Below are 23752 nucleotides of genomic sequence, written 5' to 3'. Positions count from 1 at the left end.
GTAAAATATAGATAAACCTTGAAAAGATTATGCTAACTAACAGCAGCTCGTCAGAAAGACCAACATGTGTTATGTGATCCCATCTATGGAAAATGTCCATATTTAGGCAAATTTGTAGACAGAAAGTAGATTGATTAGTGGTTGCTGGAGGCAGAGGGTGGGAAATAAGTGCTTGGTGAGTTTTCTTTTTTACAGTGGGCTAAAATCTCCTAAAACTAGAGTGTCATGATGGCTGCAAATTCCTGTGAATGCATTAGAATACATTGGATTGTATACTATAAATGGGTGAACTTTTGTTTTCTCAATAAAGCTGCTTTAGAAAAGCCAGTAGCAGTAGTTATTTAAACCTGAAATTCTAATTCCGCACTGTACAAATTTGTATACTCTACAAATCTCATCACTTACCATGAGTGAATGTCTGTTGGCTGAAAGAAGGCCGGTTCCGTACCCTGAGCCCAGACCACCCATTGCTCCATTATGAGAAGGTCCAATGATCCCGTGCATGTCTCCATGACCACCAGGCACAGCTGTGGATGGGCCCACTGCATGATTCCGGAGAACATGAATCGCATCATCCAGTCTTTCTAAACGATCTTCAATTCGGCTTTGCTGTTGGTTAATAAATGACGTAAAATTTGATTTAGTTTGAAATACACGCATAGGTTAGTTACATAAGGAGATCTTTGATGGACACAAACCACACTTTGGTTCTTGAATATATGTTTGCAATAAAGTTAATTGCCTTAGAACAATAATAAAAATACATAATGTCCTTCCTGGAAAACTGGTGGGAAATGTTGATGTTAAAATTGTTTTATTATTTACATGAAAAAATAAATTAAAAAAAAGTTCTTCCAGGACATTACTGTGTACGTATGCTACACTGAACTGTTTTAGCTTGAAAGATAATTAGATTTACTCTACAAAAGATCATTCATTGAATTTCAAGAAAGAGTCTGTGCGTTAGGAGTCTTATTGAGGATATAGGTTCCTAAGCTGTCATGATGGAGAGTTGGGCCTACATTCTTTTTCGACTAGGCACATATCTAAAAACAACAACAACAACAACAAACCAAAACTCAAGACATTCCGGAAGGGATTAGTTAAGAGTTCAGTGGAAGATGGCCTATTTGTGGTTTCCTAATTAAATTATTTTCAAGTCAGAGACAGGTAAAAGCATATAGATTTTGGCTTCCTACTGAGTTTTTAACCTGTGTGAGTTGCTTCTTGTCTACTATCAATACCAGTCTACCTGTGTGTGCACATGTGTATGCAAGGCCCCCAAGTTTGTTACAGAAAAAAAAAATCCTAAAATTCTATCAACCAAAGTAATGTAAAACTTGAAGACTGAAGCATCATAAAGATCTGACCCCCTCATTCACTGAGGACGATGTCTAAATGAGTTCAAAGCCCCTCTATGGTACAGAGTCACTACCTCATATAGTCATAAGCCCAAGGACATTTTTCATTCTAGCCACATTAGGATTCTAGTTTACCTCAGCTAGGTGAGGCCTCCATTAGAGGAAAAAGAAAATGGTCATGGTCACACACACACACACACACACACACACACACACACACACTTTTTTGCTTTTATCAATGACATCAAGTATTACTCTCTGTTGTACCCTTTAAAATGTAACATCTCATTGATCCTTGCTGCTCATGGGTACTACAGAGAGAAAGACATTAATATCCCTTTCATACAGAGGGTAAAAAGAGGCTCAAAGAAAAGAAGTGAATTAATTCCTCAGTGTCATACTGCTAGGAAACATAAAGTCGGGGTTGGAATCAAGAGTTCTGGACTTTAAACCTTGTGCTGCTCTGTACCGCATCAAGCTATGATCTTCTCTGATTCCTCATGTGCTGGGCAAACAGATGGGCCAGTTCTACGGCATGAGAAAAGCAATTTCTAATTATTCTATATCGACAGGAAGAATGTGTGTCTAATGGAGTTAGTCTATGGTACAGAGCAATTTTGATTCGGTGGGCTTGGGAGTTAAACTATCTCCTGAGACTGCTAACTCTGCTACTATTTGACCTGGGAAAAGTCACTAACCTTCTCCGAGCCTGAGTTTCATTTTTAAATAGTTTTTATAGAGATGGACACCATAGCTTTATTTTTTATTTTTAGCTGAGGATTGAACCTAGTGCTTCACACGTGCTAGCTAGGTAAGCGCTCTACCAACTGAGCTAGAGTCCCAGCTCTGAGCCTGAGTTTTTTAATTTATAGAAATGGGAATGATAAAACATACTTCTGAGTGTAAATGTAAGCATGAAAAGACAGACATGTGCCTATCCTAATGCTGGCTCTCCTAGTAGAGAGAAAGAGGAGTTTCTACTTCTGAAGCCCCTCTGAGCATTCCGATCCATAAGGAATGGAAGCTGTAGTCCAGAACTATAAATAGCCTTCTAGTTCTAAAGCTGGAAAAAGCCTGGTTTGGATGGTTGGGTCCTGGAGAATAACCGAAGGAGGCAAACTCTTAAAACAGTTATACATTATTTAGGTATAGACTGCTAATCAATGGGTTGGTAGTGCACATGCTATCTCTGTGTGTGGTTCCCTTTATTGGCTAAAATGCATAGCTGGATGATTCAGACACTCCAGCAAGGAGAAGAGACCATGAAGGAGGGAATCCATCTTTGTGTTTTCATCTTTCGATTTTTCTTAAAGAGGGAGCAGAGAGGGAAGACACGGAAACACTGACAAGATAACACGAAGTTAGGGAAATCCACGCCTTCTGTTTCATCTAGAAATTTTCAGGAAAAAAAGGAAAACTCAGCTTTGAAGGACTAATGGGCTTGCCCCACTTCTGGCTACCCTCCCCACCTGACTCATGTCAAGACCAGATACTGCATGGATCAGGGTGGCTGCGTGCGTATTTCCAGCCCCATCCACCAAGAGTTGAGGAAGACTAAAGTGTCAGACACTGAATCATCATGAGTATTTATAGTACGAATTATTCCCATGGAAATGTTCAGCTATTTCCTCCTGAAGAGTAGGCACTTCTGTACTATTAACAATATTACTGAATTCCTATGAGAACCACAGTGAATGAGGAAATAAACAGTAGGTCTCTTATTCAGAGGTTAAGAGGAAACCTCCTATAAACTTGTTATTCTGGGAAACAAAGTAGAGGCAGCAAGAATCTTTGAGTGCTCTAGCCGTGTGGCTGAGCAGGAGCCATAGCTGGTTGATGGCAGGGAAGTTATTTAATCACGGGCAGGGGTCTCTCCCAACCATGGGGGTAGAGGTCATTATCCTGCTGGGATTCTGAGTCTCTTCTTTGGTCCTAGATGCTCAGCACCCTGGGCCTTGCACTGTGGTAGTATCCAGGTAACCACTGACAGACATAAACAAGCAGTCTAATGACTGGCTGTAATCAAGCTGGTGTGGCGTAACATTGACCTATAGTCACAGTGATCGGCAACAAGGAGCATCTTGGAATGTGAAGTAGATGGAAAGGAAAAACTGGATTGGAAAGTGGCTGCAGAGAAGCAGAGGAGACTTACCAAGGAGTGCAAGGGTCCTTCATAATTGGGAGATGATGAGGCCTGACCTCCATTTCTTGACCAAACAGCAGTGCCTGCTGATAGTACAATGAGAATTAAAATTAGATTCATATCAACTTAATAATCAACTGCATGTATTTTTAAAAAATAGCCCTTTGATGCTGATGTTCTCTTAAACAATAAGGCAACTACACGTGAACTTCTCAGACCAGAATGCTGTGCAAGCAAAACATTTTCTTTCTTCCTTTCATCCTTTCTTTTGCCATGCTGGGGCGTAAACTCGGAGCCTGTGTGCACATTAGGCCACTGAGCTGCTTCCCTAGGCCAGGAAAACCCTTGAAATGTAAAACATGTAGACTCTACATGGACCCTCAGTTCCTTCTAGAAGAGAACATTTAATGGAGTCTTAATTTCAGCTGGAAAGGCTCCTGGTAGAAGAAACCAGTTACTATAGAGTACTTTTAAGGGTACACAGGAGGAGGGGCTGTTAGATCTTTATGCAAGGCTAGTTTATGTTCAACCAAAATCCCCTCATCAATGGAAAGCACCTGTGCTATTTGTTTTATGTGATCTATGGGTTGGCATTGTAGCTTAGTGGTAGAGCATTTGCCTTGCATGTGTGAGGCACTGACTTTGATCCTCAGTACCACATAAAAATAAATAAATAAAGGTATTGTGACACACACACACACACACACACCTATATAAAGTGACCTATGAAATGAGATTATTCTTTAGGAACATTTTTTTGAGGGGGGGCTGGGAACCTGGGATTAAACTTAGAACCCTGAGCCTCTTGGAAACATTTAAAAAGAATTAGACTACTTAGAAAAAAATCCACTAAACAGAAATTTTCAAACTCCATTCAATAGTAACAACTAATATTTTCTCTGGAAGAAAATAAACATATCACAATTCACAAAACCTGATGGTAAAGAAAGATTTCTTATTAGAATGAGCTGGGGTTGTAGCTCAGTGGTAGAGCACTTGCCTACCATGTGGGAGGCACTACATTCTATCCTTGGCACCACATTAAAAAAAAAAAAAAAGTACAGGTATTGTGTCCATCAACAACTAATTCTATGTCTAACCTGCAAAATAAATAAAAACCAATTTTAAATTTAATATGTACTTAGGGTACAAAGCTCAGAAAATACATAATTCAAAAAAAGAAAAAAACTAATAGCTATGATCTCACTGAAATCTCATGCCCCAATGCTGTTAGCACTTTCAAAATCCATTCTTCCTGTCTTTTCTGGGTATGCCTGTGTATTTTTATGCTAAACAAAAATAGAATATTTTGTTCAATTACTTTTCTTGACAGAATTTGGACAGAGCCGTCAGTGTGAAAATAGCAATCTGTCCCCTTATTTATATCTTCATAAAAGTTCTTTCTCCCCAGCACGTGGTCTTCCCAGGATGCATTTCCAGGACCCAGAAAGTGGCATCTGCAGCCTTGTTTCTGTGCCTTCCACCTAGAAGAGGCTGCACAGGCTGCAGGCACGTGTGCTAGTCCCCTGAAAGATTACGCATGCTGACTTTCTGGTCCCACTGTAAGCTAGAAGCAGAACCACAGTGTAGGAGCTCTGACATTACTATCTATCGCTAATGGCATAACCTTGGCAACTTGCTTGCCCTTGCCCACCCATCCTCCTTCTCTTCCTTCCTCCCTCCCTCCTTCCCTTCCTCCCTTCCTTCCTTTCAAGGATAGTGGGAATTGAACCCAGGGCCTCTCTCATTCTAGGCAAAAGTGCTCTACCACTGAGCTGCACCACCCATCTAAGGGCCTTGGTACACATATCCATAGAACTGGGCATTAGACTAAATTAGTTGTTCTTACAGTTTAAAACCTGAGAACATTGTTTGCTTGCTTGTTTGTTTTTTCTAAATTAGAACTCATGGAATTAGAGTTGCTTTGTTTGAAATGGGGAGTGAGGCGTTCCATCAACTCAGATGCTCTATCCCTACCCTACGGCCTCGAGTGCTTTCTACCCAATCCTTCTCTGGTTCTAGACACTGCATAAGAGATCATTTTTCAGAGCCTAAGAATCTGGTGCAGAACTAGAAGAGTACAACACCACCGAACTTCACTTTCCATTTGTGCCACGGGGAATAATACTTCACGATCCTCTTACGAATATCTTTATTTCTTTCAGTTTCAACTTGGCCTTTTTAGACACATGGATGTCAGAATGCAGTTACCCATCCCTTTTCTTATTCTGTGACCCTCCCCTATCATGGGGGGCTGGGAAATAGCTGATATGAAATCGCATCTTAGTCGCAGTCATTACTTAGGAAAGTTCTGCAACAATCTGAAACTTTCCATTCTCTACCAGGGAACCCAATTTATAATGGGCCATATGAACATTGCATATAGGGGATAAAACAGGGTTTGAGGATGTAACTTTTAGGCAAAGGATCCACTATGAATTACAGTGGCTTACTGAAAACTGACCTACTAAAATTCATAGAAGATCCCTTGCCTGTCAGTTTTCAGTCAGGAATGCATGTGATTTAGTTTTGTTTGGAAGCCATCTGTCTTTTTCCAGGGTGAGACAGGTATCAGGTAAGATTTTCTAGATGTGCTTATACAGGAAAGATATTAAGTCTTTTAAATGCATCTCTGAAACGTTAAATGACTTACTGACATATCCTTCAACTTATAATTATTCATTTTGAAGCCATATTTCATGTTAATTTGTTATATTTTAGAGGCAAACATCTCCTATGCTCCAAAAAAATTGTTTCACAATTTATTTACAAAAGTATAGTTTCTCTCAAATATTCCAATGGCACATATTTTAAAGAGGGAATAATTTGGAAAGGCTGAAATGTCTACAGGAAATGATCTGTGTAAGTAGCCTACATTTGATGACTATATAGTCTATATTCATATTTACAATTACATTAACCAAGTTTTTTCCATCTGAGATGTTTTGTTGGAATATATTATTCTGCTGTTGGGAGTCTTTGGCAGAGCTAAGAAAAGTTTAAGAAATAAATTTTTCATGTGCCTGTGTAGTCTAAAAGGATCATCTAATTTTTAAGAAAGATTTTGGACGTAAATGTACTGTCATATTGTAATCTGTCTCTCCCATCCTGTTTTATTTGTCTGTGATGTTTTTGGTTTTGGAGTGGAGGAGGGGAGTGAATTTCTATCTGCTACAGCAAAATGTATAAAAGGGAAATCATTCTCAAAAATTGTTACTAGGATGAAATATGATTTAAGATACAGTACCTGAGAGAGAAGGAGGAGAGCCAACAGGAGTTGAAGGATTTGATGAAAAGCTGTTGTTAGTGTGATCTGGAGAATAGATCTTAAATGGTAAGAAAGAAAAAAAAATCCTTCATTTATTAGGAATAAACAATTAACAGTTTTTAAAACTACAAAGCTACCAATGCAATTCATTTAAATATTACAAGTTATCAAATACATGTAAGCATCAACTATAGTACCAATACTCTGAAATGCAAAATGTAACACCTTCTTCTACAAAATGAGAGGTTAGACAGTATCATTTCTAAGGTTTTACCTCCAATGCCTTTCATTATAATTAGGGCATTCTGATTCCAAAGCTATAGAAGGCCCAGATTAAATAAGCACTTTTACTTAGGACACAATGTTAATATAAGTTAGATTTATTTTACAATCCTAATGGTTAGGAAAAAAGCAACCAGAGATAACCTCCACTTACATTTGCAACTGATAATGTTTAGCTTTTGACCAAAATATCAGGTATAGTTCCTTGGTCAAATAAGGTGTGCCATTTTGTCACTGGGGAGCATCCAGGAAGAGAACCATTTAATTCTGTCTTCCTAGTAGTGGGTGGGCAAAGCAGAGAAGCCAAGTCCCCCAGGGGCCAATAATGTGATGATTCCCCATTTTTTAAAAATGCCTATTCCAAAGTGTTTTAGAACTATCCTGGCAAAGCTAGCATTATTGGTCAGTGAGCACCATATGACTTTAGAAAATAAAAAGAAATCTACATAGAAAATCTAGAAACTGAAAGGCTCAGAGAATATCCCCAGATCAATAAGTGAACACTCTAGCTTAGCCAACACTGTGAGAAAACAAGATGGTAGAGACCAGCCACGGGCAGGACACAAAACCGCGCCCCCTCAACTTTTCCAATGATCATTATGCAGGACAGCTAGCGTTTTCCAAAAAATCAAAGATATCTGCCATTCATTTTCTAAAATTCCAAATGTCCACTTCTGATTAAAGTTCATCCTGCTACAATGGTACGCGTGGAGTCCAAAGTCAATATTTCCTCACCGAAGCAAGTGCTTTCCCCAGAGCGTCTCCAGTCTGGGAGCTGCCTGCTGCCCCGCTTCCTCTATTTGCTGCAAAAACAAAAGGCAGAATATGAAAACCAGGCAGTGAGACGTCTAACAATTTTCTATTCCTGGTCCATTTACTCACAATTTAATTGCATTTTTAATGCTAATTACAACACATTAATCTTTAATTAGCATTAATTTGTTTGCTGAGGTAGATGTCAAATATATTCATGTTACATTTTTTTACAGATAAAATATAAACTTGACACCTTGGTTTAAAGACAAAGTGTTTTAGTTGCTATTACTTTCCCTCTTGTTGGTTAGGAGTGGTTTGCTGGTGACCAGTTGCATGCCAACATGTGGTGGATATGGCTCAGGTGTAGGCAGCACTTCCAGGACACTCAAGTCCCCCAAATCCAGCTTTTCTTTATATATTTTTAAATATCAAATTGAATTACCTTTATGAATAATTTACACCTCTTTTTGAATAAAGAAAAACCTGATACCCAGCAAAATGGGGTTTTCCTCTGAGTGCTCCACAGCTGAATCAAGCAAAACCAACAATAAAAGAATTTACAACTGGTCTAGCTAACAAGGAGAGAAAATATTTTGAATACTTTAAATAACATGTTTTTCACACACTTAAATCCATGTTCACATTAAAAAAAATATTTGACTGTTATGCTACTAAGAGTCAATATGTTCTCAAATTCTAGACATAAAATAAGTCATAAAGCTTTTCTACCACCTTAAACATTGATATTTTCTCTACAAAGTGAATTAACAAAGGATAGTATAATACAAGGCATATACCCCAGTGTATAAATGAAAGCCAGCTCTATTTAACATGCACCTTCTGAAGGTAACTTGTGTTTAAGACTAAATGGTAAAATGGGTGAGCCAGGGTGGACAAAACAGAGAAGCCAAGTCCCCCAGGTGCCAATAATGTGATGATTCCTCATTTTTTAAAAATGCCCCTGAGGATTAAAACGATGCCTAGAACTCGGGGCATGTGGTGTGTATTAAGACTTCAATCCAAGCAAAGGGGCATAGTACTCAAACAAAACCCATGCAATTTCCAGGGGAAGATGTTCTCACTGTTTGGTGAAATGAAAAAAGGAAATCTTGAATATGCTTATGACTTAAGCAGAATTTCACTGCACACTTGTGTAATCTGAAACATTTTCCCAGCTGTACCAGTGAACCAGAGAGACCTTTTGGGGACCAGCAGGCCTCATCCTCTCCCTGACCTGTAACATGCAACGGTGTGGCCAGACCTTCAAGGGTCAAATCCTGTGCTTCTCCAGGTCCTGATTTCATTTCTCCTGGCCTCTGTTCAGCATAGTTAAGTTCTGCTTCTCACTTTTACATATTTAGATGTTGCACGTCAGTTCCACCATCTTTTTTTTTTTAAAAAAGTATCATTTTAGTTGTAGATGGACACAATATTTTTATTTTATTTATTTATTTTTATGTGGTTCTGAGGATCAAACTCAGTGCCTCATGCATGCGAGGCAAGTGTTCTACCCCTGAGTCACAACCCAGTCCACGTCATCTTTTGATACATGTTTATTTGGTTAACAAGACCTGTACACATATTCATTTGTGAATTACTAAAATAATGAAAGGAAACTGGTAATACGATCAAGTGAATATGGTTAGACTCAATGAAAACCTCTTCTTTTACATATCACAAATTTATGATATTAAAACTACATGAGTTATTAGTACTCAAGATCATACATGTAAGAAATTTCTTGAAATCAGGGAATGCCATCCTAGAACTGGGCTAGTGGAAGAAATCTAAACAGAAATCAAGCATATTCAAATTTTTAATATAAGACGAAAGATAGATGAAATTATATCTAGTGAGAAAATGAGAAGGATTTCTGTGTAAGTTCTTTAAAAACTAAACACAGCCATGGAGCTCAGTGGTGCATGCCTGTAACCCCAGTGACTTGGGAGGCTGAGGCAGGAGGATGGCAAGTTGGAGATCAGTCTCAGCAATTCAGCTAGGCTTCTCAATAACTTGGTGAGACCCTGTCTCAAAATAAAAAAATAAAACCAAAAGGGCTGGGAATGTAGCTCAGCAGTAGAGGACTTACTGCCCAAATGAAACTAAAACCTAAACGCATTTCTGAATAAAATATAATGAAGAGCTGAAGACACAGACAGCACTAGTAGTCGTTTGCATTTATTATCATGGTATCTGGGAAAGGAGAATTGTCTCCTTTTCCCTCCTCTGTAAGTAACATTATCTTTTTATTATTATCCCAGCTGCTTGGGAGGCTGAGGAGGGAGGCTGAAGCAGGTGGATCCTGAGTTCAGAGCCAGCCTCAGCAACGGTGAGATGCTAAGCAACTCAGTGAGGCCCTGTCTCTAAATAACATACAAAAAATACGGCTGTGGATATGGCTCAGTGGTTGTGTGCCCCTGAGTTCAATCCCTGGTACCCCTCACCCCCCCAAAAAAATTAGAGTGAGCAATGAAAATAATTTGTGATATCTGTTTGATATGAATACAGATCTTCATGAAGTGTACGTTTAGAGCCACACTGGGGATGGGGGGGTGGATCACCTTATCTAACAAAGAACCTACACCAAAAAAACCCCCAAGCTATTGTTTTAATTACAGTTAAAAATTTGCCACAGAAGTAGTTTTCAAAAGGGCTTAAATTTTAAAAGATCAATTCTTCCTTTGAACAATTTAAAAATGAGAATTACGAATTTTTTTTAAAGAAAATTCATGAAACCAAACAGGAAGAATCGAAAACAAATAAAAATAATTTCAAGAATTTTACAAAATAAATTATATATCACACAAAATTGTACTTTAGAAGAGATAAGGTATTCCTGTTATGACTTCTTATAGCAGTACACCTTTCTAACTAAGCTTTCTCTTAGTGTCGGTTTTATAAACAGAGATACTAAGACTCAGGAAGTAGTACCAGAAACAGAACCAGCTCCTTACCTCATCTTGTCATGAAAATGTTTCAGAAAACTACAAAGGCTACTCATGGAAGTCACTATAAGAACAGAGTTTTTTTTAACATGAGGCCATGTTACCTTGCAACAGCTGGACCGCCAAACCCCAGGGCTTAAATTTCAAAGAAGTTTACTGGGGCCAGTTCACCCTCTCCCTGGGAATGCCTTTTGTTCTGTTCCAGGACACCCTGGAGGGGACACATGTTCAAGATTCCCTGAACATGTTAAGTGAAATGGGCCCTTCTCTTTTTTGTGTATGAGGGACATATCAAAGGACATACGGAATCAGAAAAGGAATATACTTTTAATCTCAAATGGTCCAATTTTTCCCCTCCTCCTCCTCCTTCTCCTTAAACAAATGAATCATGTTTAGCAAAACATGTATCAAATTTACATTTTCAGCTTTACTATATCAGTACCTGATTACTCTCCAGGCCTAAGTTTTGGTCAACTTATATCATCAGCAATTACCCAAATGCCCCTGTCACAGAAATACGGCCTTGACTTGGGAAGGGCTGTATGGATTCCTTGCATTAGTTTGGTTCTAATCGATTTCTCTTGCTCAAGAGAAAAAATAATCTGCCTCTGAATCGAGTGGCAAGATAAATATGGATGGGAGATGAGCAGTTATGAAGAGGAACTGTAATTTTGTAGGAGGATTCGACACTGCCAGCCACCCAAGAATTGTTCAGTGGGACAGATCGCAGGTGCTGGGGCCGGCTGGAAGATGAAGCGGCAAGCAGGGCCTCGGAGCCGGGCTGCGTGCTGGACCACCCTCTGTCTTGGCCTTGGCTTTGGGGAAGTGGCAATTCCCTTCAGAACACACCCAAAACAAAACACTGGGATGAGTGGTGCCTGGGGATCAAGTTCTGAAAAAAATCAGAATTTGGAAAATGTGTTTCCCTTTTATTGCACACTCATAACCTGAGGCCGGGAACATCACGAAGACATCAAAGGAACAAGAAGTGCCCTCCGTGGTGTGTTTGCCTTAGCGAGGACAACTGCTTTAGCATGAAGTTTCTCTGAACTGTGTCCGAGTGACCCTTATGTCATAAAACCAGTAGGAGCAGCATTAGGATGCCCTGAGCTTGTCTGTGAAGATGAGCGAGAGGGGAATGTTTCCAGCACTCCTGCTACTACGGCATTTGTAGAAGAAAAACTCGAAAATGGTCTGCAATGCTGGAATACGGAGTAGGTAGGATTCCAAGGAATGAATACGGGGGTGGGGAGGGGCGCGCTTGTGACCATGTGCAGGAAACGGTGAAGAGGACTTACAGGAGACTGGCTTGTTGTTCTGCTTTGGTGGTCTCTAACTACCAAACACCCAACATGATGCTGCTGGATACGACTCACATTACTCTGTTACTCTGTGCCTGGTCAGCACCCAACTGTATCTGAAGGCTCAAGATCCTTGTAAACTACAAAGGGAATGTTATGTGACTAATCATAAAATGACTGTGAAACCAGGTCCTCCAGGGAAAAGGGACACAATGTTTCCACGAGAAAGTCACATCCTAAAATGCATCATGTCATACAAACATGTCATTAGAAGTGAAAGTTGTTAGCCAGATTAATTCATGATCCAGCTAGATAGTTCAGAGTAATCTTCAGCACATGGTGTATTAAATCAATCTTGGTAGTCTGTTCCTTCAACACTACTTGGTTTGAGCTTTGAAAACATAGGAAATATCTTGCATTAGGAAGCGGGCCAGTGGAAGACTAATAAAACAACAATAGTTATTATATCCATTATGTTAGTTATATGCCCGATTCCTTCCAAGGGGAAGGGAGGATGTTGAGCCCCAAGCCACAACGGGTACATTCTGTGAATGTACACAGATGGCAACTCCCAGTGGGGAGCTGGAGAGAGTGCTCAGAGGCTCTCAGCTTGAAAAGTTTCAGTGGACTGGACTATGGTCAAGGGTCCTCTTACTTCTGGTCAGGAAGGGCTACATACGGCAGTTAGGAAGGAAATACGTGGATAGCAAAATGCACGTGGCTACTTTCCTGTAGTCATTTCTGTTCTCTCTAGCTTGTGCTAATAATTTATTAGCTTTCCTCCTGTCTGTATGCTCACATGCACAGGAATTAGACTACTCTGCTTTTGAGATATACCAGCAGCATAACATTAGAAGGGTTTTAGGAATCAAGTTGAAGGCTCTAATGCTGGTAACCTAAAAGCTTCTCTCCTTAATGGGGCGCTACACCAGCTGAGCTACTGTGAATCTGTGCTGTGTTCTACCTATCACTTTCATATAATTCCAGGGTACTTAAGACCCTCTTTCAATTCAGAAATGGGTAAAATCATCTCTAGAGTTTGCTAACAAGGTTTGAGAGTAGACTTCATGTCACAAATAAAATATTTCAGTCTTCCATTCTCTCATTGATTCATGAATGAATGCATCATTTAAAAATAAAACCCTCTCATTAATATAATCTAAGTTTGATTACTTCCTAAAGGTTTCTCAAAAAGCAATACTGGGGATTAAAAGACAAGAGAAAAATAAAACCACGAAACAATGGTCACTTCTTCTAAGCAAAACAAATAACAAACTACCCCAAACCTCAGTGAGCACTTTCCCTCTGTGAAATGCATAAGATGGACAAGAATTCGGTGTGCAGTTCCAGAGAGGTTACTGTCTGATGGCTCCGGAGCGCCAGTCTCACTCTATAGGCCTGGGCTAGACTACTCTCATTTCAGGACAACTGCTGACCACTAAGAAGCACACTGCTACATGAAACTGAGACGCAGACCTGGTCTTCTGAACTGAGAAGGCCACTTCCTGAGACATCAATGCTGTGCATTCAAAAGGATCACAGTGCCTTGCAACTTTTTACCAAGAAAACTTGAAAAATGTGACATCCATGTGTTAGTGTTTGAGCCCCATTCTTATGGCATTAGTATTGCTTACAGTTATTTTCTACAGAATCATGTGTGTAATCTCAAACATGTGTCAGGCTATGTGTTCCCTATTTACCAATTATTTAATTAACTCTGTTTGTTCTTTGAGATATAGGCAACGTAATATTTCTTTATTTCCTGCATTTCAGAATGAGTGAATGTACGCCAAATATTTTCAAAAGTCTACAGATGTATCCTATTAATCCATACAGTTTGTTAGTGAAGTATCACTAACACCAGAAGAGAAAGCTTCTTTTCTTGTCATACAGACATGGTGCCATTGTTGCCTTCAACCACCCACTAAAAACCAAACTGCAGTCTAAGAAAACTGAAGTGGGAAGAAACATGATCCTTGGGAACACTGCGCAGTACGAAGGCTTATCATCATCCTTAAATTTTCTTTGTACTTAAAGAATTGGAGGACATGTTATTTTTAAGGGAGAACATTCTAGAATTCTAGGAACCTTAAAGTGCTTTCTGCATTTACGCAAATTAATGGTAGCCTATTCCTCCAAAAAGCTGAACTGTCATAGCTACTTACATCCTAAAAGATTATAAACTTTTTCATATTCTGCTAATGGATTTTGACAAGTACATGCATTATTGTGAGATATTTCATGTAATGAATTTCCTAAAAATTCCTTTTCTGGCTTTCAAAAAACCCTATACTTTCCTCTTTTCAAATTAGATCTCTTTTATTACTTTCTAGACCCTTAGCAGGGTTCTGTAGTCTCTAACAAATTGAACCCATACTAAAAATGCAGAAGCCGCACATGGCTCCACTGGACCCAGACTCACTGAGAGGACAGTCCTGTGCATTGACAAGCTCATGATGAGGCACCAGCTGAAACCAAGGAGATCTCACTCCCACTGTGCCTGTGGCTAAGCTGCCCAGAGCTCACCAAGGATGATTTACATGATCGCATAATATCTCTTTCTTCCTAAGTCACAGTGCCTTTCCCACCAGGAAGATTGTTTTGCAGATTAATCTACTTTTTTTTTTTTTTTTTTAACAGAGCCTAAGTATGTATTCCTCAACTCAAGGGTCTGCTCCACCTTCATACCTTCCTAAAAAAGAAAATTACTCAAACCACAAGTAGACAGGAAATCTGTCATGTAAGAGGATGAATGACTGGTCATTCTCCTTTATAACCAGATCTCATGACAGCAGAAAGGGGCTTTCCATTTGTCAAACCGCACTGAAGTGAAATATGCTTTTCTCTCTCTTTCAGTTCTGCACTTTTCTTTCTTCTTGTTTTTCAAATCTGCCAAAAGTGCACTGAGAGCTAAGAAATTTCCCCATGTGACCTCTGTCCAGAGCTCTCCAAGGACAAAATGGTGTAACATACTCCTAGAAGTTTTATTATTAAAGTCACGGAAATGGAAACTCTTTCCTAAACTGGCTTCTCAGTGAGGCATGATCGTGGAGGGCTGCTAGATGGATCACCCCAAGAGTGAAATAATTTACCGAATAAGCAGAGAAGGTATTATTTAGGCAGAAATTATATTTGCAACATTTCAAAATGCATCCCCTTCATCAAAAAACGCTCCCACATAAGTGATTCACACCACTTCCAAAAGTTCTACAGACCATCCAAAAAAAAAAAAAAGGAAAAAAAAGGAAAAAACTGTCAAGAACTAAGAAGGATAAATAGCAGCATTATTCTGTCACACAATGTTCTCTCAAAAACAGATTCTAGAGTATTCTCATTAGTGACCCTCTGGGAATGACTATGAGGCCAAGGGGAGTGTGGACTGAACTAGAACCAGAGGGAGTAGTGGCCAAGGAAGTCAGGTTTCAAGGAGGGCAGGTAATGCCAAGGTGGAGCTCGCTGCCCATGTGGATGGAAGCCCTGGGGCAGATCCAGGAGTGGCAGCTGCCTCCCTCTAGGGTAGCGGGACCCCCTGCCGAGATTCTCCCTCAGGAGGAGAGTACTTGAAGGCAAGGACCACAAGGCAAGTCATGACAATCCGGGACAATCTTCTTGGCCCTTAACTCATTACAGAGGAGTAACCAATCCTTTCTGGCCCTCTAATGCCAGCCATCTTCTCTCTCTCCTGCTGGAAGCACTCCATTATGCCACATTCTCCAGAGGCCAGAGGCCAGAGGCCAGAGGCCTGAGCGCACCTCGCTATCAAGAGTCACCTGAGTCATTTCACAGGAGGAGGGTGTCACCGTCATGGCTAAGGACTTAGCAGAGAAATGGATCTGGGAAGTGGCAAATGACAACTGTTAAAAGAGTTATTCCGGCCCCTCTCTCACCTGTCTTCCACGGCCGGTCTTAAGAGGGGTTCACTTTGTTCACTTAAACCCTTGTTAAACGTAATGCCTTCTAATGGACAAAGAAGCCAGATTTCAGTTTCTTAGGACCACAAAACCATGGCTATGATCAAGCCAGTGATTATTTCTGTTTGATTCACTTGTCTGTCCATTCCGTTGGGTGACAAGTCTCTGTTGCTTGCCTGCTGTTCAGTTCTATGGGTGAAGAGCGGCCCGGCATTATCAACCCTGACGCGGATGGACTCACCCATGATGCTGTCCGTCCCGTTGGCAGGAGGCGTGCAGGAGGAGGTGCTGTAGTGGTTTGTGCCACTACGGTGGAAAGTGGACATCGGAGGAAGACTGGAATTGATGTCTGCTGAGGAGTGTGATGGATAGCTCTAGAGCAAGGAGAGAAAGGAGCTACCTTCAATCACAAGGTACGTAGTGAGTGCGTTTTCTGACACTTCTTTCAAAACTCTCCATTCTGCAATGGAGACAAGCTTTCAGAATTTCAAAAACAGGTACGAGCACATCTTGCTTAGACCTGACAGCTTTCATTTTTCAAATAACAAAATACACAGATAGCACAGTTGGTTTGGGTTTGCATCAAACGTCGAGGTGGACCATGGCAACACAGGACGCCGAAAAAATGATCCCAAACTCTAAGTCTACAAGTCATGGTTCAAAATCATCTCCAAGACTTCAGCCACATAAAATGCCATTTCTCCTGTTATTTTCATGGCCTATTGGTAGAGTCGAACTGATTTCACTAAATAACACGTAAAACAAACAGTGAGAGCCACAGATTTACATTATACTTCATCAAACCTTCTGAACATTAAATGGCAAAGAGTAACCAGTTTCAAATCTTCCTGTCAAAGTGGATTATCCTTCTGAATCTCAGCAGCAAGAATAAAATAGTGAAGGACAAGAATTTCAAAAGCACTTATGCTTATCTCTCTCCCCAAGTATCAACATGGAAAGGCCTCTCCCAGTGGCTGTCCTGAGTGAACCTGAGCCAATCTGAACTGAGAATGATGGATTTTGACTTGAATTCTTTCTTTGTATAACCCTATCCATGTGGATGACTATGAAAATCACGTTATTTTAGGCATTAATTTGATTTAAGGCTGGGCTTTGAGTTTGGTTGCTAAACTAGTTGTCCAAAATGTGTCTTTGCTTGTGGCAGATCACAGAGGCCGTAAGGCAGTAAATTAGACACGATCTACCTATCTGCCAATGAGAACATCACTAAAGGTTCAAGGTTATTTACAAAGGCACACCAGCCTATTTTTCTTTTCAAGATAAAAAGGTATTGAATGTGTTGTAAACGAAAAATATTTAAGATGAAATAAACTTTTTTCTTGTATGTAATTATCTTTCCAAGGACTATGGATTATAATATTATTGGAGATGCTGTGAAAATTATTTAATTTTAAATTAGCGATCAAATATAATGCTGATATTCAGGGATGCTTAAGGGTACAACATTTGCTCAGAAGGAGAGAATCTAGTGTCTTGGTGGTTCCCTCTTGATTTTGAGAACCACTCTGAGTTCTGCTCTTCCTGGAAGACTGATTGCCTTATGACTTCTAGCTCTGCCATGGTCTCCTCCCTTCTAGGAGTTCCTAATGCAACTGTGCCATTTAACGCTCAATCCTATGTTGCCTGTCACTCAGGCTCTTTCAAGTCCATTTCCAACTCTTGAAGGAGACAGAATGAAGTTGGGGGTCTCTGCATGTCACAACTTATGGCTGAGTGCTAACACACAATGACACTGTAGGTTCAAGGAGTAGTTTGCTATCACAGTTTAATAAACAAAAGCTTGAGATCATGGCGTATTTGAGAGAAAACTAAATGGTCTAGAAAATCAATCTACATTTTAGAGCTGGATTCACCAATGATACATGGATGTCTTTGAAAATATTACCCCTGCACATCTAAAACAGTCCAACTTAAAAGACTTTAGAGAAGTAGGCATGGTGATGCATGCCTATAATCCTAGTAGCTCAGGAGGTCAAGGCAGGAGGATTGTGAGTTCAAATCCAGCCTCAGCAACTTAATGAGGGTCTAAGCAACTCAGCGAGACTCCGTGTTTAAATAAAAAGGGCTGGAGATGTGCCTCAGTGGTTAATCGTCCCTGAGTTTAATCCTTGGTTAAAAGAAATAAGGAAAAAAAAAAAAGATTGCAGAGAAAGAATACATAGGGTAAGCTTAAACTGCTCCAAGTTCCTGAGAGTGTCTTTTGAGCTTTTACAGTTCATGGATTCTTTCCCTGAACCAAAAATTCCTTAGGCTACTTGTTAAACTCCGTTTTACCTGACACTTGAATTTCCTAAGTAGTCCATGGAATTTTCTCTAAGAATAATAAAGTGGGCCCATTCTGCAGCAAAGCTAACCTGAAAACTAGGCAGGCCAAGGGACACCGATCTTGAAAGAGCAAGGTTAGAGTTACTTATGCTTTAGGGCTAAAGACTATAATAAAGTATAAAGGAACAATGTGGAAAAAAAAATAAAAAAGAAAATGAGATGGTGTGACTTCACTTCTGCACAGCTCTATTCCTTGCTAAGATTTTGCAGAAGAGACAAATTATAAATCAGTCCTAAGTGTGTGAAAACCTAAAAAAGAAGAATAGAATTACACAAAATATTAAATATTATAATCAGAAGAGGACACAGGGAAAGGATCATTTTATCAGTGAGATTTTGGACCCCCTGACCTTTATATAAAATGGACATCGATTTGACACACAAAGGGTTACCATTGAATTCAGAGAATAAAAAGGAAACTTAATCCCCATAGATTTTTAATAGGGGAAACCAATGCAATCCTGTTAAATCAGTTATTTTTAGAGATTCAGAAAATTAGATGCTGAAAGAAATTAATGAGATTTATGACTAGATTACTTTTCAGTGAAAGTATCTTGAAAACTACTGTCACTCAGAGACATAATAAACACACCACAGAGAACATTAGTGATATGAGAGTAACGTCTCTTTTAGAGGATTTAGAGATCAACTCTAAGAGGTTCTCTGAGTCTCTTCGTCCATCTATTACAAGCCTTCACTTTATCATGTGCCCCCTGGCTACGAAGGCACAGGGGGCACATGATAAAGTGAACGCTTGTGGCTTTCCAAGCCCACTGTTTATTTTTTACTTTTTTTTTTTTTTAATGGTACTGAGGATGGAACTCAACCACTGAGCCACATCCTCAGCCCTATTTTGTATTTTATTTAGATACAGGGTCTCACTGAACTGCTTAGCACCTCACCATTGCTGAGGCTGGCTTTGAACTCGCCATCCTCCAATCTCAGCCTCCTGAGCCTCTGGGATTACATTTGTGCACCACCGTGCCCAGCTCTTTCTACTTCTGATACTCATGATCATGTATTTAGAATCTACTGACAGAGCAAGTGTTGGAAATGTTTGCTTGGTGATTTTTTTTAATCAACTTATGGGTTGATAAACTAAAAATTACAAAAATATAATACTGGTAGCACATATTAAGAAATAAAATCAGTAAATAAATAAATAAAATTAGTTTTGGGCTAAGGTTTAATCAACTTATGGGTTGATAAACTAAAAATTACAAAAATATAATACTGGTAGCACATATTAAGAAATAAAATCAGTAAATAAATAAATAAAATTAGTTTTGGGCTAAGGTAGGGTTCCATGGCCTTGGCATTATTGACCTTCCATGCTGGTCTCCTGTGCATCACATTTACCACAACTCTGGCCTCTACCCACTACATTGCAGTAGCACCTACCTCCTAGCTACAACAACAAAAATGTCCCCAGACATTGCCAAAGGTTCCCAGAGGGCCCAAATCACTCCTCATTGAGAAACACTGGGCCAAATGATCTATGTTACAAAAAGTAAAAGACAATAGAAATTTCATCATATTAAAATTTTAAATCTCCTACATTATTTCATTCTGTAGGGCAGAGACCATGCCAGACAGTGAGGACTCCATCCTGTTTTTTTTTTTAAAAAACTCTGCCAAGTCACTCCAAACTTAAATCTTCTGCAACAACCCATTCCAAAGCTTAACCACAAACTCCATTCATCTGGGTGATTTTGTGTGTGCATTTGCAACAATAGTGATCAGCTGTGGGCTCCTGTGGCACAGGCTGATGCTGTAAAGGGGATTTAAAGGCTTAAAATAGGACTTGACAATCACTATTGAAACACGTGGACTTCAAGCTTTGTAATTACACATTCTATCGTAACATGGCATAAAGCGATGATAGCAACAATGTCTCTAAAACATTTTACCTTTAGAGATAATATATACGTGGTCCAATTATCCCCAACATAATCCAGAGAAAGTTCTCTTTCTTCCACCATCCCTTTATTCAGAATGAGACTAGGCAAATGCTACAGACTAAAATCATAAGGAACTATTTCTATTTTCAAGTGAAAAGACACTGACTGCCACGGCATATTCAAATTATTCTCAGTCAGCATCAGATTCTTTAAGTCACTTCACCAAGAGATTTTCATATGGTTAAATACTGAAATTACAATGACAACTAGTATGTAATTCAACAGCTCCACTCTCAGTGGGGAAACTCAGTAAAATATCTTCCCATAAACTTTATTCATTTACTCTTTAAGACAAAACCTTACTCTCTGAAACCTGCTAACTGATCAGGTTAAGAAGGAAAACCTTGTGCTCTGTGATGGACAAGTGACATTGCAAATTTGACTTCTCATGCAGTCTTTAGGGTTGTTTCTTCAAAATGATCTTTCTTCCTGGTGGGTAATATTGTTTGGGGTCACTAAAACGTTTTCGTAGTTGGTTTCTATTTTGAAATTACACTTTTGGTGCATGTGAGCGTATTTTAAAGATACCCCTCCCCAAGCCATGGAGTCAATTGGGTTTTAAAATGAAATCACCTACTGCAAAAACTCTAGAGCATGACAGGAAATGAAAGAAAAAAAAATGACAGGAAAGAAGGAAAACAAACATCAAATAGACGGCTTTTTCAGAAGATGGAAATTCCAACATACGAAGAGAGGGCTCCCAACTTCTATGTGTAATTAAAACTTTGCTAGGTTTGCTCATGGGTTCCTAGAGAAGTGGAAAATGATAGTGGAGAAGTAAAAAGGAAAGCCAAAAGAAATTCTAGTATAATAATAGTTGATATTTCTATAAGTTTTCACTCCAATACCTCTATGTAGGAGGTGGGAGAAGAGGAAATTTGAAAGCCAATCATCTGCTCTTTTCTGAAAATGGGCTAAAATGTGAGATAGTTTGTGATTTACACACTTGAACTTGGGAGATGAGACAAAAAGGCCAATTCCTTCTCTACCATTGGCCCCTCAGGAATGCATAGGCTAATCGACCATGTGATGCCTCCATCCCTAGGACTAATTAAATATGCACATCCAAGGATATCAGAAGTATAAACTTTTAGAGTCTTTATGGTTGTGAGAGTAGAATGTAAGGCCCCTTTTCACTCTGTGAAGCAGTTAAACACAAGAGGAAAGACCTCAAAAATCAGAGGAAAAATCATAAATGTGGACATGAGGAGAACAGAATGTGCAAACTGGGACAGAAAGAGAAGTGATGCAAGTACCACTTGCACCAGGACTGGCCATGTCCTTTTGCATTGGTAGATTTGAGGTCCAGACATTTTTTATAACACTAAATCACTGCACAAGGGACTTGAGCCCCATCTGATTGGCACCTCCAAACTAATTCATAACCAAGACTCTTCTGTTTCACCTAATGGCAGACTTAAATTCCTAAGTGGATTCTGGACTGTGGTAATTTTTCAGCCTATAAACAGTCATTTGAGTTGCTTCCTTAGGATAAATAGATTTCTTTTTAGGAGGGATGAGAGTACAGACCATGGACAGAGTGGAAACTTTCAGTAATGATAGACTTAACATCTTATAGCCCAGCACTTTCCACCTGGAGTACAGCAGAGCAATATCCATGGCAGACTGAGGTATATGGGGCGGGGGGGGGAACCAGAAATGTAGAAAAATGGAATCTGTCCTATGTGGAACCCCGTTTTCCTGTTACTTATGAGAGGACCTGGAAAATACAAAGTCTTTCCTTTGCATGCTCCATGGCAGGTCAAAGTTGACATGGAAATGCCCATATGTGATGCATACAAGCTACTCCAAAGTCACTGAGTGGCCCTGTCCTCTGATGAATATCTTAGAAAAGCTCAGAGAACCAAAACAGGAAAAGGAACCACAGCTGAAATCCTGTCACTTGAATAGATTGTGTGTCCTTACCAAAAGAAACTGAGGCTATGATAAGGAAAGCACAGATTGAAATACAATAAACAAGAGGACAATGACAAAGAGGATCTAGAGGGCTTCCAAAGGTAACCTGACTGTCAGGTCTCCATCAGAAAAACATACAACAGTAAGAATAATGGGAATGTGCCGCGACTGCATTTATTTGCAGAGTCCTGTGCACACCCATGAGAAGACAGAGCTGAGGTTTCGCACAGGAGCCCTGTTCCCCCCATCCCTGCAAAAGTCCACCTTACCAAACGCTCATGTGGATGCAGGCTGCAGTAGCTGCTAGACTGTGGAATATGAGAAGAATTGCCCAACATGCCTCCGTAGCCAGGCTGACTCATCCCACTGGAGGAGCTCCAAGGGTCACTGCTGTGATGGCCATCTGTAAAGAACAAAGGAAACCATGACTTTTCTGAGGTATTCAGCCTTGCCTTATAGAATAGGGGTTTTTCATATACTTGAAAATGACCGCCTGTTGTGTATTCATCTTGGTGTTGGTTAGCTAATTACATCAGAAGACAGTCATCATTATTTTCCCCCCCGGAGAGGCTCTGCATTATCAAACAAACAGAAACATTTCACAAAGTTAGTGCTCTTAGTAAGAGCATTACGTTAAGTCAGCAAGGTAATGAATGCTGGAGAAACATTTCTTACAAATCTCTGACCAATGCCCCCAACTTTTTTTTTTTTAAATAAAAATCAACTACAAAATTAAATTGTTCCTGAACTTTGAGGTAAAAATAAAATACTTGAGACATTATAGAGATGGCACGTTCACAAGTTTTAAAAGCCTACAATGAAATAAGTAAAAAAAAAAAAAAAAAGCATCTGATTGAAAAGGTTTGATTTTATTTTTTGTAACATTCATAATAGAATTGATATTATAATTATATTATGATATGTAGGGAAGAGGACTCTAGGTTATGGTTGTTTTTATTGGTATAGAGGTATACAGCTGTCTTCAACCTTTAGTAGCAATTCAAAGAGTACAATCATATCATGAGGTAGATACGATGCTATAGAGAATTTTGAGAACCCCTGGATTTTACAAAATTATAAGTTAAGAAGAGGTTTCAACTAAATGCCAAATGTAGAAGAGAATTAGATGTGTGCAAATTAATTGTGCTTATCATTCGGCGGTTGGGAGAGGGAGCTGGGAAGAATAGATGAACTCTAGATAGGGCAGAGGGGTGGGAGGGGAAGGGAGGGGGTATGGGGTTAGAAATGATGGTGGAATGTGATGGTCATCATTATCCAAAGTACATGTATGAACACACGAATTGGTGTGAATATACTTTGCATACAACCAGAGATATGAAAAACTGTGCTCCATATGTGTAATAAGAATTGTAATGCATTCCGCTGTTATATATAAATAAAAAAATTAACAAAAAAAGAGGTTTCAAACTATATGGCAACTATGTGAATATCTTTTACAATGAAATTAATCTTTTGTGAGCATCAGATTAAGAACAGTCCTACAGATCCTTTCCATTCCCTGACCTTACACATGGTTTCTATTCTTTCAATAGTTAAACAA

At 39.4% G+C, this 23752-nt stretch overlaps 1 protein-coding gene across 30 annotated transcripts in view; it reads right to left on the bottom strand.

The window, feature by feature from the left end:
• Positions 1–23752, bottom strand: part of Tcf4 (transcription factor 4) — a 346209-nt gene that overhangs the window by 29170 nt on the left and 293287 nt on the right. For 25 of the 30 annotated variants that reach the window (XM_078029972.1, XM_078029983.1, XM_078029971.1 and 22 more), the window contains 6 exons: positions 22461–22594; positions 16209–16341; positions 7790–7857; positions 6752–6830; positions 3514–3590; positions 406–609 (listed from right to left, as the gene is read on the bottom strand). In XM_078029972.1, coding sequence (XP_077886098.1) covers positions 406–609; positions 3514–3590; positions 6752–6830; positions 7790–7857; positions 16209–16341; positions 22461–22594 — 695 coding nt within the window. The remainder of the gene's footprint in view (positions 1–405; positions 610–3513; positions 3591–6751; positions 6831–7789; positions 7858–16208; positions 16342–22460; positions 22595–23752) is intronic. The other 5 variants (XM_078029978.1, XM_078029981.1, XM_078029974.1 and 2 more) reach the window with 1 other exon arrangement.

The sequence above is a fragment of the Ictidomys tridecemlineatus genome, chromosome 13 (genome assembly GCF_052094955.1).
Source record: "Ictidomys tridecemlineatus isolate mIctTri1 chromosome 13, mIctTri1.hap1, whole genome shotgun sequence".
NCBI classification, from domain to species: Eukaryota; Metazoa; Chordata; class Mammalia; order Rodentia; family Sciuridae; genus Ictidomys; species Ictidomys tridecemlineatus.
This window is presented reverse-complemented; position numbering and strand designations above follow the sequence as displayed.